General features: G+C 41.6%; 1 protein-coding gene and 1 long non-coding RNA gene across 2 annotated transcripts in view; one reads left to right on the top strand and one right to left on the bottom strand.

Annotated features, from left to right (window-relative positions):
• LOC141167102 (NXPE family member 3-like) overlaps positions 1–11,649 on the top strand; it is a 29,266-nt gene extending 17,617 nt beyond the window's left edge. The window contains exon 5 of the mRNA XM_073654453.1: positions 11,117–11,649. Within this exon, the coding sequence (XP_073510554.1) occupies positions 11,117–11,649 (533 nt within the window). The remainder of the gene's footprint in view (positions 1–11,116) is intronic.
• Positions 1–12,491, bottom strand: part of LOC141167103 (uncharacterized) — a 62,758-nt gene extending 50,267 nt beyond the window's left edge. Inside the window, exon 1 of the long non-coding RNA XR_012251390.1 lies at positions 12,391–12,491. This is a non-coding gene — a long non-coding RNA (uncharacterized lncRNA). The remainder of the gene's footprint in view (positions 1–12,390) is intronic.
• Between the last annotated feature and the right edge of the window lie 2,375 nt (positions 12,492–14,866).

The raw sequence follows: 14,866 nt of genomic DNA, 5'->3' as shown, positions 1-14,866 counted from the left end.
TCAGGAGCATGCCCAGGCATTGTAGGGAGGTCATACAGGCACGTGGAGGCCACACACAATACTCAGCCTCATCAGGAGCATGCCCAGGCATTGTAGGGAGGTCATACAGGCACGTGGAGGCCACACACAATACTCAGCCTCATCAGGAGCATGCCCAGGCGTTGTAGGGAGGTCATACAGGCACGTGGAGGCCACACACAATACTCAGCCTCATCAGGAGCATGCCCAGGCGTTGTAGGGAGGTCCTACAGGCACGTGGAGGCCACACACAATACTCAGCCTCATCAGGAGCATGCCCAGGCGTTGTAGGGAGGTCATACAGGCACGTGGAGGCCACACACAATACTCAGCCTCATCAGGAGCATGCCCAGGCATTGTAGGGAGGTCATACAGGCACGTGGAGGCCACACACAATACTCAGCCTCATCAGGAGCATGCCCAGGCGTTGTAGGGAGGTCATACAGGCACATGGAGGCCACACACAATACTCAGCCTCATCAGTAGCATGCCCAGGTGTTGTAGGGAGGTCCTACAGGCACGTGGGGGCCACACACAATACTGACCCTCATTTTGACTTATTTTAAGGACATTACATCAAAGTTGGATCAGCCTGTAGTGTGTTTTTCCACTTTAATTTTGGGGGTGACTCCAAATCCAGGCCTCCATTGGTTAATGAATTTGATTTCCATTGATGATTTTTGTGTGATTTTGTTGTCAGCACATTCAACTTTATACAGAACAAAGTATTCTGAGAATATTTCATTTATTCAGATCTAGGATGGGTTATTTGAGTGTTCCTTTTATTTTTTTGAGCAGTGTATATATATACAGATCAGCCTGGAAGTGGGAAATGCACTGCAGCAACTTTTTTTTTTTTTTTTTTTTAAACGTTAAAAGTTAATTCAGAGTGTCATTTATTATTCAACCCCTCAAACCTCAAGAATTCTGTTTGGTCCCCCTAAAGTATTAAGAAGTAGTTCAGGCACCAAGAATAATGAGCTTCACATGTGTGGATTAAAGATCTCTTTTGCCAGCCTTTTCTGACTATTTAAGACCCTCCCCAAACTTGTGAACAGCACTCAGACATGGTCAACATGGGAAAGACAAAGGAGCATTCCAAGGCCATCAGAGACAAGATCGTGGAGGGTCACAAGGCTGGCAAGGGGTACAAAACCCTTTCCAAGGAGTTGGGCCTACCTGTCTCCACTGTTGGGAGCATCATCCGTAAGTGGAAGGCTTATGGAACTACTGTTAGCCTTCCACGGCCTGGACAGCCTTTGAAAGTGTCCTCCCGTGCCGAGGCCAGGCTTGTCCGAAGAGTCAAGGCTAACCCAAGGACAACAAGGAAGGAGCTCCGGGAAGATCTCATGGCAGTGGGGACATTGGTTTCAGTCAATACCATAAGTAACGTACTCCACCGCAATGGTCTCCGTTCCAGACGAGCCCGTAAGGTACCTTTACTTTCAAAGCGTCATGTCAAGGCTCGTCTACAGTTTGCTCATGATCACTTGGAGGACTCTGAGACAGACTGGTTCAAGGCTCTATGGTCTGATGAGACCAAGATCGAGATCTTTGGTGCCAACCACACACGTGACGTTTGGAGACTGGATGGCACTGCATACGACCCCAAGAATACCATCCCTACAGTCAAGCATGGTGGTGGTAGCTTCATGCTGTGGGGCTGTTTCTCTGCCAAGGGGCCTGGCCATCTGGTCCGCATCCATGGGAAGATGGATAGCACGGCCTACCTGGAGATTTTGGCCAAGAACCTCCGCTCCTCCATCAAGGATCTTAAGATGGGTCGTAATTTCATCTTCCAACAAGACAACGACCCAAAGCACACAGCCAAGAAAACCAAGGCCTGGTTCAAGAGGGAAAAAGTCAAGGTGTTGGAGTGGCCTAGTCAGTCTCCTGACCTTAACCCAATTGAAAACTTGTGGAAGGAGCTCAAGAATAAAGTCCACATGAGACACCCAAAGAACCTAGATAACTTGGAGAAGATCTGCATGGAGGAGTGGGCCAAGATAACTCCACAGACCTGTGCCGGCCTGATCAGGTCTTATAAAAGACGATTATTAGCTGTAATTGACAACAAGGGTTATTCCACAAAATATTAAACATAGGGGTTGTATAATAATTGACCCACACTTTTATGTTTAAAATTTAATAAAATTCAACTGAGCAACATAACTTTTTGGTTTGTAAGATTTATGCTTCTGTTCATAAAACCTACTCTCGTTTGCAGTTTGAAGACTCTAACTTATTTGCATCTTATCAAACCAGCTAAATCTGCAGGGGGTTGAATACTACTTGTAGGCTATGTATATATATATATATATATATATATATATATATATGTAAACATGAGCCCAAGGGATCCAGATTGCCAATATAAGATGATCAATACCATTAAAGACCATTATATACATGTAATGGTCTTTAAAACCAAACAGTATAAATAGCTTACAAAAGAAGATTGTTTATTAATAGATAAATATACAGTACAAAAATACATTTGAAACATCATAAATGTAGGAGAAGGGGAAAAAAAGTGCAAAGTGCCTAAACCAAGGTCCCCAAAAGTTCACTGCATCCCATCCCAAATGCTAAGGAAGTTGCGGCCATCAGAATATCAAACCACACTCACCACTGCAGTAGTGGCCCAAATGGATGTGGGAAAACCCCACTTGCCAAGTAGGAAACAGTATATACTCACCGCAAAGTGGATGGGAACGCAGTGAAGCGGGGAGCCTCAGGGTAGCAGGCGCACCTCGACGCACGTTTCGCTGTCACAGGACAGCTTTCTCAAGAGGAAGTGTGCACACCACTGCAGTGGTGAGTGTGGCTTGAAATTCTGATGGCCGCAACTTCCTTAGCATTTGGGATGGGATGCAGTGAACTTTTGGGGACCTTGGTTTAGGCACTTTGCACTTTTTTTGCCCTTCTCCTACATTTATGATATTTAAAATATATTTTTGTACTGTATATTTATCTATTAATAAACAATCTTCTTTTGTAAGCTATTTATACTCCTTGTCTCTGTTTGGTTTTATATATGCTGTGAGTAGGCAGTCTGGGTAAGGCCCGGTTATCCGGGATTCTAACCCGTTTTTTTTTGGTTATTTGATATGTTGGCTGCTGTTTATAAAATATAATGGTCTTTATTGGTATTGGTCATTTTATTTTGGCAAACAGGACCCCTTAGGCTCATGTTTATCGACGGGGTCTCAACAGTCTCACATTTAAACTCCAGGCAAAACCATAACTTACGGGGTACAGATTACAAACACAGATTCCAGGGTACTGGAAGAGGATCAGAACCACGTGGTTCTGGACATATGGGTAAGACAAAGGAATTGAGTGTGTATGTCAAGAACAACAACCAGGATGACGACCAGGCAATCCATTTTCTACAGTGGGCTCATATATGGAACTTGGGATAAAGCAAAAGATTTTAGGGTCTTACGCGAGATAATAGGAAACAGGTACAGGATCAGATTCAGGGTTCAAGATGTAGATACAGAGTTAATCTACTGTGTCTAATTGTGTAGAGATGCTCCAGTTCATGAATCAGCATATAACACAACTCCTGGCCAGGGGAGGAAGAACAAGTGATTTTACAGATGACATAACAGTAGCTTGTAGCTGCTGCTTTCTGTGAAGTAAAACATTTCCTTGCCTGTTTTATCACAGGAGCGAGTGTTTGTGTGTCCAGTCCCCTGAGCTCATCATAAATCAAGTCACTGATGTAGGAGCTTCGGCTGCAGCTGCCGCTTAACTCATACATCACTGGCATTATTTGTGATAAAACAGGCAGAGAAATGTCTTACCTCACAGAAAGAATCAGCTGTGATCCCACGATGTGCTTTCTGTGTACTGTCTGTGACGCTGCGTCACTTCTCATGGACAAGCCATGAGTCGAGGAAGTCAAGGAGTCCAAGGTCATAAGCCAGTAGGATACGTCATAAACAGAGGGGTGAGACAAAGGCATAGTCAGGTCACAGTCCGGGGTCAGAATTCTAAGAAAGTAGCGGATCAAGGTAAAAGGGCTTGGCAAATGAATGGTCAAAGGCAAATCCAAGGTCGGGCAACAAAAATCAGAATATAAGCACAGAACAAACACACACCACTTGAGCTAAGCTACAACTCGCAATATTCTAATCATTGCCAGACAGCTAAATAGCCAGGTAATCACCCAGAACTGGGTGACACCTAAAGTAAAGAAACCCCACAGGCCCTGCCAAATTAGACAGCTGAGCTGTCATTTACAATATTGACAGCTCAGCATGTCCCTGATCCTATAAGGCGGCTGAGCTGACGCTCACAGCATCCTTAAAATACTGTGAGTGGTAGGATTGTGACACTCTCTTTTGTTTCTTTCCCTTGCCAGGAGTTATGGTATGTGCAGACCATATCACTACACGGCGAGACACAGTCATTACACAGTACATAGCAGGGGCACATTTATAAGAATATTTCAGCACAGGTACATTTTTAGAACACATCCAATTGTGAATTTTATTTTTATCAAAAGATCTATTGATTAAAATCTACTTTGATAGTGGGACAATCACTTTAAGTTTTCTAAAAGTATTGTCGAAAAAAAATTTCCATGTGCATTTCTATAACCCGAATAGTCGGAAAGTATTCAGACCCGTTTACATTTTTCACTCTTTGTTTCATTGCAGCCATTTGGTAAATTCTAAAAAGTTCATTTTTTTTCTCATTAAAGTACACTCTGCACCCCATCTGGACTGAAAAAAAACAGAAATGTAGAAATTTTTGCAAATTTATTAAAAAAGAAAAACTGAAATATCACATGGTCATAAGTATTCAGACCCTTTGCTCAGTATTGAGTAGAAGCCCCCCTTTTGAGCTAGTACAGCCATGAGTCTTCTTGGGAATGATGCAACAAGTTTTTCACACCTGGATTTTGCCATTCTTCCTTACAGATCCTCTCGAGTTCCGTCAGGTTGGATGGTGAACATTGGTGGACAGCCATTTTCAGGTCTCTCCAGAGATGCTCAATTGGGTTTAGGTCAGGGCTCTGGCTGGGCCAGTCAAGAATGGTCACAGAGTTGCTCTGAAGCCACTCCTTTGTTATTTTAGCTGTGTGATTAGGGTCATTGTCTTGTTGGAAGGTGAACCTTCAGCCAAGTCTGAGGTCCAGAGCACTCTGGAAGAGGTTTTCATACAGGATATCTCTGTACTTGGCCTCATTCATGTTTCCTTCAATTGCAACCAGTCATCCTGTCCCTGCAGCTGAAAAACACCCCCATAGCATGATGCTTCCACCACCATGTTTCACTGTTGGGATTGTATTGGGCAGGTGATGAGCAGTGCCCCCGCTTAGTATTATCACCAAAAAGTTCTATCTTCATCTCATCAAACCAGAGAATCTTATTTCTCATAGTCTGGGAGTCCTTCATGTGTTTTTGAGCTAACTCTATGCGGGCTTTCATATGTCTTGCACTGAGGAGAGGCTTCCAGTGGGCCACTCTGCCATAAAGGCCCAACTGGTGGAGAGCTGCAGTGATAGTTGACTTTGTGGAACTTTCTCCCATCTCCCTACTGCATCTCTGGAGCTCAGCCACAGTGATCTTGGTGTTCTTCTTTACCTCTCTCATCAAGGCTCTTCTCCCACGATTGCTCAGTTTGACTGGAAGACCAGGTCTAGGAAGACTTCTGGTGCTCCCAAACTTCTTCCATTTAAGGATTATGGAGGCCACTGTGCTCTTAGGATCCTTGAGTAATGCAGAAATTCTTTTGTAACCTTGGCCAGATCTGTGCCTTGCCACAATTCTGTCTCTGACCTCCTTGCTCAGTTCCTTTGAGCTCATGATTCTCATTTAGTCTGACATGCACTGTGAGCTGTGAGGCCTTATATAGACAGGTGTGTGCCTTTCCAAATCAAGTTCTATCAGTTTAATTATGTTGGCATATGCAACAGATTAGAACTTATTATAAGTGAAAGGAGGACTTTATACTAAGCAGACAGCAGATAGCGATAGTGTGTATAGTTATATGCTTGCTGTAAATGTGGGAGAAAAGCTCTCAATTGTTGGTTGTTTTTACTTCCTGTGTTTTTCTTTCTTTCCTGAATGTGTTATGTAAGCAGCACACGGACTGCGTTACACTGGATTGTATCTCATGTTTTACCAGTATGAAGTAAATACTGTTTACTCAAGATATCTTGCTGATTGAAGCTCTCGTAAGTACAGTGGTGACTGTAAGAAGATGCACTCTGCGACAGGTTATGGGCCCAGGCCGCAACCCAGACACTAAAGCCCAGACACTACAGGCCCGCACTACAAGAGGATCCTGGTTTATAACCCCAGATAACGGAGCACACAGATAAGCTCTGTAAACAGAAGGAAATAAATCTAGATACAGAGTGGCAGAGGAATTCATGATCCCAGGAGCTGGATATAATTACAGAGAATTCAACACAGGCAGGACATACAGGAACTATCAAGAAAAAACAAGAGAATATCTTCAGCACAGCTCTCTAAACAAGTAAGATTATATAAAGATGATGAGTAACACAGAACTGAAATTCACAGTAGCTAAACTGAATTGTGAAAATTATCAGTTATGGAAATTCAAAGAAGAGATGTTGTTATCTAAGGATGATTTATGGGAAGTAATTGTTCAGAAAGACCAGATCAAGATAATCAGACATGGGATAAGAAGAATAGATAAGCGAGAGCCACCATTGGCTTATTAGTGGATGATGCTCAATTAATACATATAAGAAATGAAGAAACAGCTAAAGGAATGTGGGAAGAATTAAGAAAACTGTATGAAAGACCTAGCTTGAATCACAAGTTATTTTTATTAAGAAAGCTTTACAGTATGAGATTGAGTGCAAATGACGACATGCAGAAGCACTTATTCTCAATGATGGAAGTGATATCACAGCTAAGATCTATTGGTGAAGACATTAAAGAAAGTCATGTAGCAGCTATATTATTGTGCAGTTTACCAGATTTGTATACAGCCTTGATAAATGCCCTTGAGACGAGATCAGAAACTGACATTACATTAGATTTTTGTGAAAACAAGACTAATAGATGAATATCAGAGAAGAAAAGAACAAAGAAATTATTCTTCTACTGAAAAGGGCAGTGAAAATGCTCTTAAAGCTACAGAATTTAAAAAACCCTATAATAAAGAGACAAGAGAATGCTTCAGATGTAAGAAAAAAGGTCATTTAAAGAAAGACTATACCATAGGGAAAGCAGAACAACAAAAATTGCAACATAAAAAGCATACACAGAAAGTAAAAAACACAATTTCCGATTCATGTGAGAATAATTGGAATGGCACATTTAAAGTAACAGACAAGAAATCATCACTTGGTTGGTTTATTGATTCAGGAGCAAAGAGTCATATGACAAGTGACAAGAATTTCTTTACTGATCTTGATTTAGATAAGAAAGAAGCCATTTATCTTGCAGATGGAAGCAAAATAACCGCCGAAGGTATCGGACAAGGTATGCCAAATTGTTCAAACAAGTTCGGACAAGATTCAAAGATACTTGTACAGGATGTGTTGTGCGTTCCAAAATTGGAAGGCGGATTATTATCTGTGAAACGTTTAACAGCAAAAGGACTTACCGTAAAATTCAAGGACAATGAGTGTGCAATTATTGCAGAAAACAAGGTGATAACCAAAGTCAAGGCAGATGAACAATTATATCATTTTGACACACCAAAGGAACAGATGAAGGTATGTACACATGATCACAAAAACTGTATTCACATGTGGCACAGACGTCTAGGACATAGACACCCTGACAGTATAAGGGAACTACAGAGAAAAGAATTGACAAAATATTTAAAGATATCAGATTGCTCAATTACCGTAAGATGTGAATGTTGTATAAAATCCAAAGCCACAAGGATATCTATTACAAAAGAAAGTGAGATGAAATGCGAAAGACCACTTCATTTGGTGAATACTGATGTATGTGGACCCATGAAAGTGACTACATCAGGAGGCAATAGATACATGTTGACTTTTATAGATGACTACTCAAGATACACAGTCACATACTTAATTAAGAGCAAAAGTGAAGTTTTTGATAAATTTGTAGACTATGTAACAAGATCAAGTAACAAATTTCAAAGGAAGCCAATTGTCATCAGAAGTGATAATGGAGGTGAATTTACAGGTCACAGAATAGAAGACTACTTAAGACAAAATGGAATAGGACACCAGAAAACTGTTCCATACACACCTGAACAAAATGGAGTAGCAGAAAGGAAAAACAGAACTCTAACACAAATGATAAGATGTATGCTGACGGATTCCGAACTACCAGAGAAATATTGGGGTGAGGCAGCAATGACAGCTACATATCTACAGAACCGACTTTTTTTCCAGAAAACTGACGAAAACTCCATATGAACTGTGGCAAGGTATGAAACCAAGTGTCAATCATTTAAAAGTTTTTGGATGCAAAGTTTTTATATTCATTCCAACAGAAAAACGTTCCAAACTTCAAAACAGATCCATGGAAGGAATATTTGTTGGATATAGTGAAAATTGCAAAGGATATAGAATCCTAGATCCCAAAACAGAGAGTTACGGTGAGTAACAGTGTGACATTCATTGAAGATTTAAACGAAGACATTTTGATTTCAGTTGAAACAAAAAATGAGAAAAACAATACTGACATAACTGAAGAAATATCTGATGAGAAATAAGTATAAATTTATGAAGAACAAAATACTGAAAGTGAAGAATCACAACTACAAACAGACACAGAACCAAGACGTTCAATGAGAGAGAACAAAGGAAAACCACCAAAACATCTCTCATACAAGACAAGCATAAGAAAAATCTATGAGCCTACCTCTTGGGAAGACATATCTAAACTTCCTGAAGAAGAAGCTAATAAATGGATAGATGCAACAGAAACAGAAATTAAATCCATGCATGATTCAAATACATGGACACTAACAGATTTGCCAGAAGGAAGAAAAGCCATAGGATTTAAATGGATGTTTAAAGTAAAATACCAAACAGATGGCACAGCTGAAAGATACCGAGCAAGACTCGTAGCTAAAGGGTATTCTCAAAAATATGGAGAAGACTATGATGAGACATTTGCTCCAGTTGTCAAACACACTACAATAAGAACTTTACCTACAGTTGCATCAATGAAACAGATGGAACTGAGACATCTGTATGTAAAGACAGCTTTTCTGAATGGAGATTTAACAGAAGACATTTACATGGAACAACCTCCAGGATTCAAAGATGAAAGAAATCCAAACAAAGTTTGCAAACTACAGAAAAGCATATATGGTTTAAAGCAAGCAGCTAAAGCGTGGAATGACAAAATCACGGAAGTACTTACAAATGAAAAATTTCACAGAAGCAAAGCTGATCCATGCTTGTACACAAAAAGGCTGATTAATAGATGGATTTATGTACTCATATATGTAGATGACATTTTGATTTGTTTTAAACAAGAAAGGGATAAAGAAAGCATTCTAAAAATCCTGAAGCAACATTTCGAAATCAAAGACTTGGGAAATGTAAAACAGTACCTAGGAATACAGGTAGAAAGAGAAGAAGATGGAAGCTTCCTACTGAATCAAAATCACATGATTCAAGACATAACAGAAAAATTTGGATTAAAGGATGCAAAAACAGTAAAGTCTCCAATGGAAACTAATTATCTCAAAGAGATGAACAGTGAAAAAAATATTCTACTAAATAATGAAGAATACAGAACAGCAATAGGAAAACTACTGTATCTAGAGACCGTTACAAGACCAGACATCGCAGCAGCAGTAGGAATCCTGAGTAGAAAGGTATCAAAACCAAATAAAGCTGATTGAAATGCCGTGAAGAGAGTAATGCGTTATTTGAAAGGAACTAGCAATGTTAAGCTGAAATTACCCACAAGTGATGATTGCATTTTAACAGGATATGTTGATGCAGATTGGGCTGGAGATCCAACTGACAGAAGATCTACCAGTGGACATATTTTTTTTCTCTCAGGTGGACCAATAAGTTGGACAAGCAAGAAACAGTCAATTGTCACACTGTCTTCAACAGAAGCAGAATATGTTGCAGCAGCACATGCGAGTCAAGAAGTACTGTGGTTAAGACAATTGTTGACAGAATTAGGACAACCACCGTTGGAACCAACAAAACTGAAAGAGGACAATCAAGGATGTCTTGTTCTTGCTCAGATGGAAAGAGTCAATCCAAGAACCAAGCATATTGATGTGAAATATCATTTCTTGAGAGATCATCAGGAACAAGGAGTCTTGAAGTTAGAGTATTGTCCTACTGAAGAAATGACAGCAGACATCTTCACAAAGGTGTTGAATGCTGATAAACACCATCGACTAATAAAAAAGTTGGGTTTGATTGAATAAGTCCTTATTGTTGAGAAAGTGTGTTGGCATATGCAACAGATTAGAACTTATTATAAGTGAAAGGAGGACTTTATACTAACCAGACAGCAGATAGCGATAGTGTGTATAGTTATATGCTTGCTGTAAATGTGGGAGAAAAGCTCTCAATTGTTGGTTGTTTTTACTTCCTGTGTTTTTCTTTCTTTCCTGAATGTGTTATGTAAGCAGCACACGGACTGTGTGACATTGAATTGTATCTCATGTTTAACCAGTATGAAGTAAATACTGTTTACTCAAGATATCTTGCGGATTGAAGCTCTTGTAAGTACAGTGGTGACTGTAAGAAGATGCACTCTGCGACAAATTAAACACAGTTGGACTCCAATGAAGGAGTACAACCATATCAAGGAGGATCACAAGGAAATGGACAGCATGTTACTAAAATATGAGTGTCTGAGCAAAGGGTCTGAATACTTATGACCATGTGATATTTCAGTTTTAATAAATTTGTAAAAATTTCTACATTTCTGTTTTTTATCAGTCAAGATGGGGTGCAGAGTGTACTTTAATGAGAAAAAAAAATTAACTTTTTAGAATTTACCAAATGGCTGCAATGAAACAAAGAGTGAAAAATGTAAAGGGGTCTGAATACTTTCCATACCCACTGTAGATCATGCATGACAGGACAATTGTAGTAGTACATGTGTGAAGTAATACAAGTCATTTCCAATTTTAGGTCTCAAGAAGATAGACCTACATGTTCATTACCCCACAGGGCCTCTCTTGGCAGTAGATACTGATGCTGGCCTGGTCATGAGATATAGGTCCCATGGACTGCCCTTAAAGACCTCAAAGACATTAGTTGCTCATCTTCAGTATGAAGCAGCTCACTTGGCCGGGATTGATGGTGGCCCTCACACCGTTGTCGTGATGACTCTATGCCCTCATTTTGCATCTTTTCCAGTGAGGTTTTACTTAGAAAGATTGGAAAAGGTCCGACAGGCAGTTGCATCTTTGCTTTTTCGGAGCCCTGAGACGACTGTGATAATTAAATCTGCTAATACTGGTTTTAAGAAGTTATATATCAGTGACTGGTTAACTCTTCAGCTGGACATTTTATTGAGGGCGGCCTTCAAGGGAATGGGGGTGATAATCCTGGATGTCTGGGACATGACATCCTGCCACTATCTTCCTGACGACATGCACCCGGGACCCCCAGTCATCAAGAACGAGGTGGACCTCATGTTGTCTCACATATGTCCAAAATGATGAGATGCCCTTTGAATTTTATACATTTTTACAATAAACCCTGGTATCTGGACTGGCAATCTACCGCTGCTTCTCTAAGAGCAATTATTAATTCCAACATTTTGCTCTGCACTAAAGTTTCTTTATTGATAAAGTTTTGGTATTTGCCTGCAAAGAGAAACGCATGATAACAAAATATAAGAACTTATCATCCTAGCCCACCTTATCCAACTGAGACAAAGAGAGAAAGAGCTGAGGTCTATATCCATGTGCTCACTCATCGAAGAGCTGGCTGTGAACCCCTAGATCAAGGGTGGGAAATTAACTTTTCCAAGGAGCTACATAAGAAACTTGGACTGTGGTGGCCTTAGCCAATAGGCTGAACGATTAGTTGTAGTCACAACAACAACGCTGCAGCTGGTAAGCAAACACCGGATAGGTGCAGAGAAGCGTCACTGGAGCAGGGGAAGGTGAGTAACTGCTCTATTTGTTATTTTCATGCAGCACAATCCAGTGGATATACAAAAATAATTAGTGGAAAACCCTTTTAAAAGGGGTTGTCCACTGTTAGAGAACCCCTATTATTGCCTTAAGATTTCTGCACAGGTGTTTTCTGGCCTCTAATAATAATATCAGATGTTCATTACCCTCTTTTTCCCTGAGTCCAGCGCTTCATCTCTGCTGCTGCTCAGGTTTCTTTTAACTGGCTGCAGCAGTGACAACATGACTACATCTGCCAGGCAGAGAGGTCGTCCCCCTTACCACCGCGGTCCTGCTCCGGCGTCTTCCAGCCTCCTTGCAGCTGCTTCTGGTGCACGCAGCTTCCCTGGCTTTGTGCTTAGGGCGCACGCACGCTCCCTCCCTCTTAAAGGGCCGCGCGCGCCGTCCTAAAAAGTCCCTGGCCAATGGCCAGAGGACTTTCCCTATAAAAGACACCTCCTCCAAAATAGAGGTACCCGTGCAAGGTTGTTGCTCTGTGATAGTTACTTTGCTTCAGCCCTCAGTTCCTCTGCAAGTCAGTCCAGTCCGCCAATCTGACTACTCTCCAGCTCGACAGTCTGTCTACAGTCCAGTCTGCCAGTCTGTCTATGGGCTCTGCCCGCCTGCTTACCTGGAAGCACCCGCCTGTTACCTGCCGTGCCCGCCAGCCTACCTTACCTGGAAGCACCCGCCTGTTACCTGCCGTGCCCGCCAGCCTGCATTTCCTGGAAGCACCTGCCTGTTACCTGCTGTGCCCGCCTGCCTGCTTACCTGGAAGCACCTGCCTGCTATCTGTTGTGATCTGAAGTGATCCAAATATTATATGTAGCATAAAATAATGCCACTGAAACCCACATCTTGCCACACAAAAAATTAGCCCTCCCACAGCGCCATTGACAGAAGATTGTAAAACGTATGGCTCTCAGAATATGGCGACATAAAAATAAAAGATTATTATTCAAACAGAGTGTGTACTGAGTAGTAAAACACAAATTAAAAACTCCATAAATTTGGCATTTTTGCAATCGGGCTGACCACAGAATAAAGGTAACATTTTATTTGTGCAGCATGTGAATAGCAGAAAATAAAAAACATCAAAAAACAACAGCTGAACGGCTATTTTTTTTCTATTGCTCCCCATAAAGAGTTAATAAAAGTTAAGTAATACAACCCCTGGCAAAAATTATGGAATCACCGGGCTTGGAGGATGTTCATTCAGTTGTTTAGGCTGAGTTCACACGATGCCTATTTAATGCGTTTCCGCGGCGTTTTTGCAGTTGCGTAAAAGCCGCGGAAACGCATGAAAAACGCATGGTAGAAGGGCAGCAATGTTCCCCAATTGAAATCTGCATGTGCTGTGCCCATGATGCGGATTTTTCCGCAGCGTAAACGCTGCGGTCAAAAGTCCGCAGCATGTCAATTAATTTTGCGGAAACGCTGCTCTTTTGCCGCCATTGACTTGCATTAGACCGCATGGAATCCGCATCACTGTATATGTTGATGCGCTTTTCATGCGGTCTAATGTGCGGATGGTACCCGGGTGTGGATGAGAGGACTCGCATCCAGACCCAGGTACCATTAAAAAAAAAAGAATAAAATAAAAAATATATATATTCTCACCTTCTGACGGCCCGCGCAGCGCTCCTGCTTGGTTCCCGGCACTTCGGGGTTGAATGAAGAAGGACCTTCGCTGACGTCAGAGTCATGTGACGGGTCACGTGACGCTGACGTCGGAAGGTCCTAAAGTCTTCACAGCCGGCAGCCGGGACCGAGCGAAGCAGGACACCGGGGGCCATCAGAGGGTAAAGAATATATTTATTTTTTATTTTTTGACATTCACACACTATATAAATCCATGCCGGTTGCATGGATTTATATAGTGTGAAGTTGACAAGCACTTTCCAAGTGATGCTAAAATCGCTTGGGAAGCGCTTGTCAACCCGCATGCGGAAATGCAAGTGAAGAACGCTTCACATCCGCATGTCCCTGGCAGGAAACCGCATGTACAATCCGCATGCGTTTTTTCCTGCCAGAGAGATGCAGAAACGCTCAGGAAAAAATCCTGAGCATTTCTGCATCGTGTGCACATACCCTTAATGTTGTTGAAAAAAAGCAGATCACAGACATGGCACAAAACTAAAGTCATTTCAAATGGCAACTTTAGGGCTTTAAGAAACACTAAAAGAAATCAAGATTAAAAATGTGAACATCCTGCGAGCCCGGTGATTCCATAATTTTTGCCAGGGGTTGTAATGTATCTGAGAACCAAAATGTTGCCACTGATAAACACAATTCATCCTGAAAACAGCAAAACCTCATATAGTTACAATGACAAAAATTACAAAATTGCAGACAGGCGCACAGACTGAAAGGAGCGCTTACAGACAGGAACACAGACTGAAAGGAGCGCTTACAGACAGGAACATAGACTGAGAGCAGCGCTTACAGACAGGAACATAGACTGAGAGCAGCGCTTACAGACAGGAACACAGACTGAAAGGAGCGCTTACAGACAGGAACATAGACTGAGAGCAGCGCTTACAGACAGGAACATAGACTGAGAGCAGCGCTTACAGACAGGAACACAGACTGAAAGGAGCGCTTACAGACAGGAACACAGACTGAGAGCAGCGCTTACAGACAGGAACACAGACTGAGAGGAGCGCTTACAGACAGGAGCACAGACTGAGAGGAGCGCTTACAGACAGGAGCACAGACTGAGAGGAGCGCTTACAGACAGGAGCACAGACTGAGAGGA

This window comes from Phyllobates terribilis, unplaced genomic scaffold (genome assembly GCF_046119375.1).
Source record: "Phyllobates terribilis strain yellow unplaced genomic scaffold, ASM4611937v1 Scaffold_11__3_contigs__length_659146591, whole genome shotgun sequence".
NCBI classification, from domain to species: domain Eukaryota; kingdom Metazoa; phylum Chordata; class Amphibia; order Anura; family Dendrobatidae; genus Phyllobates; species Phyllobates terribilis.
Note: the sequence above shows the minus strand (reverse complement) of the source record. Positions and strands in the feature narration are given on the sequence as shown.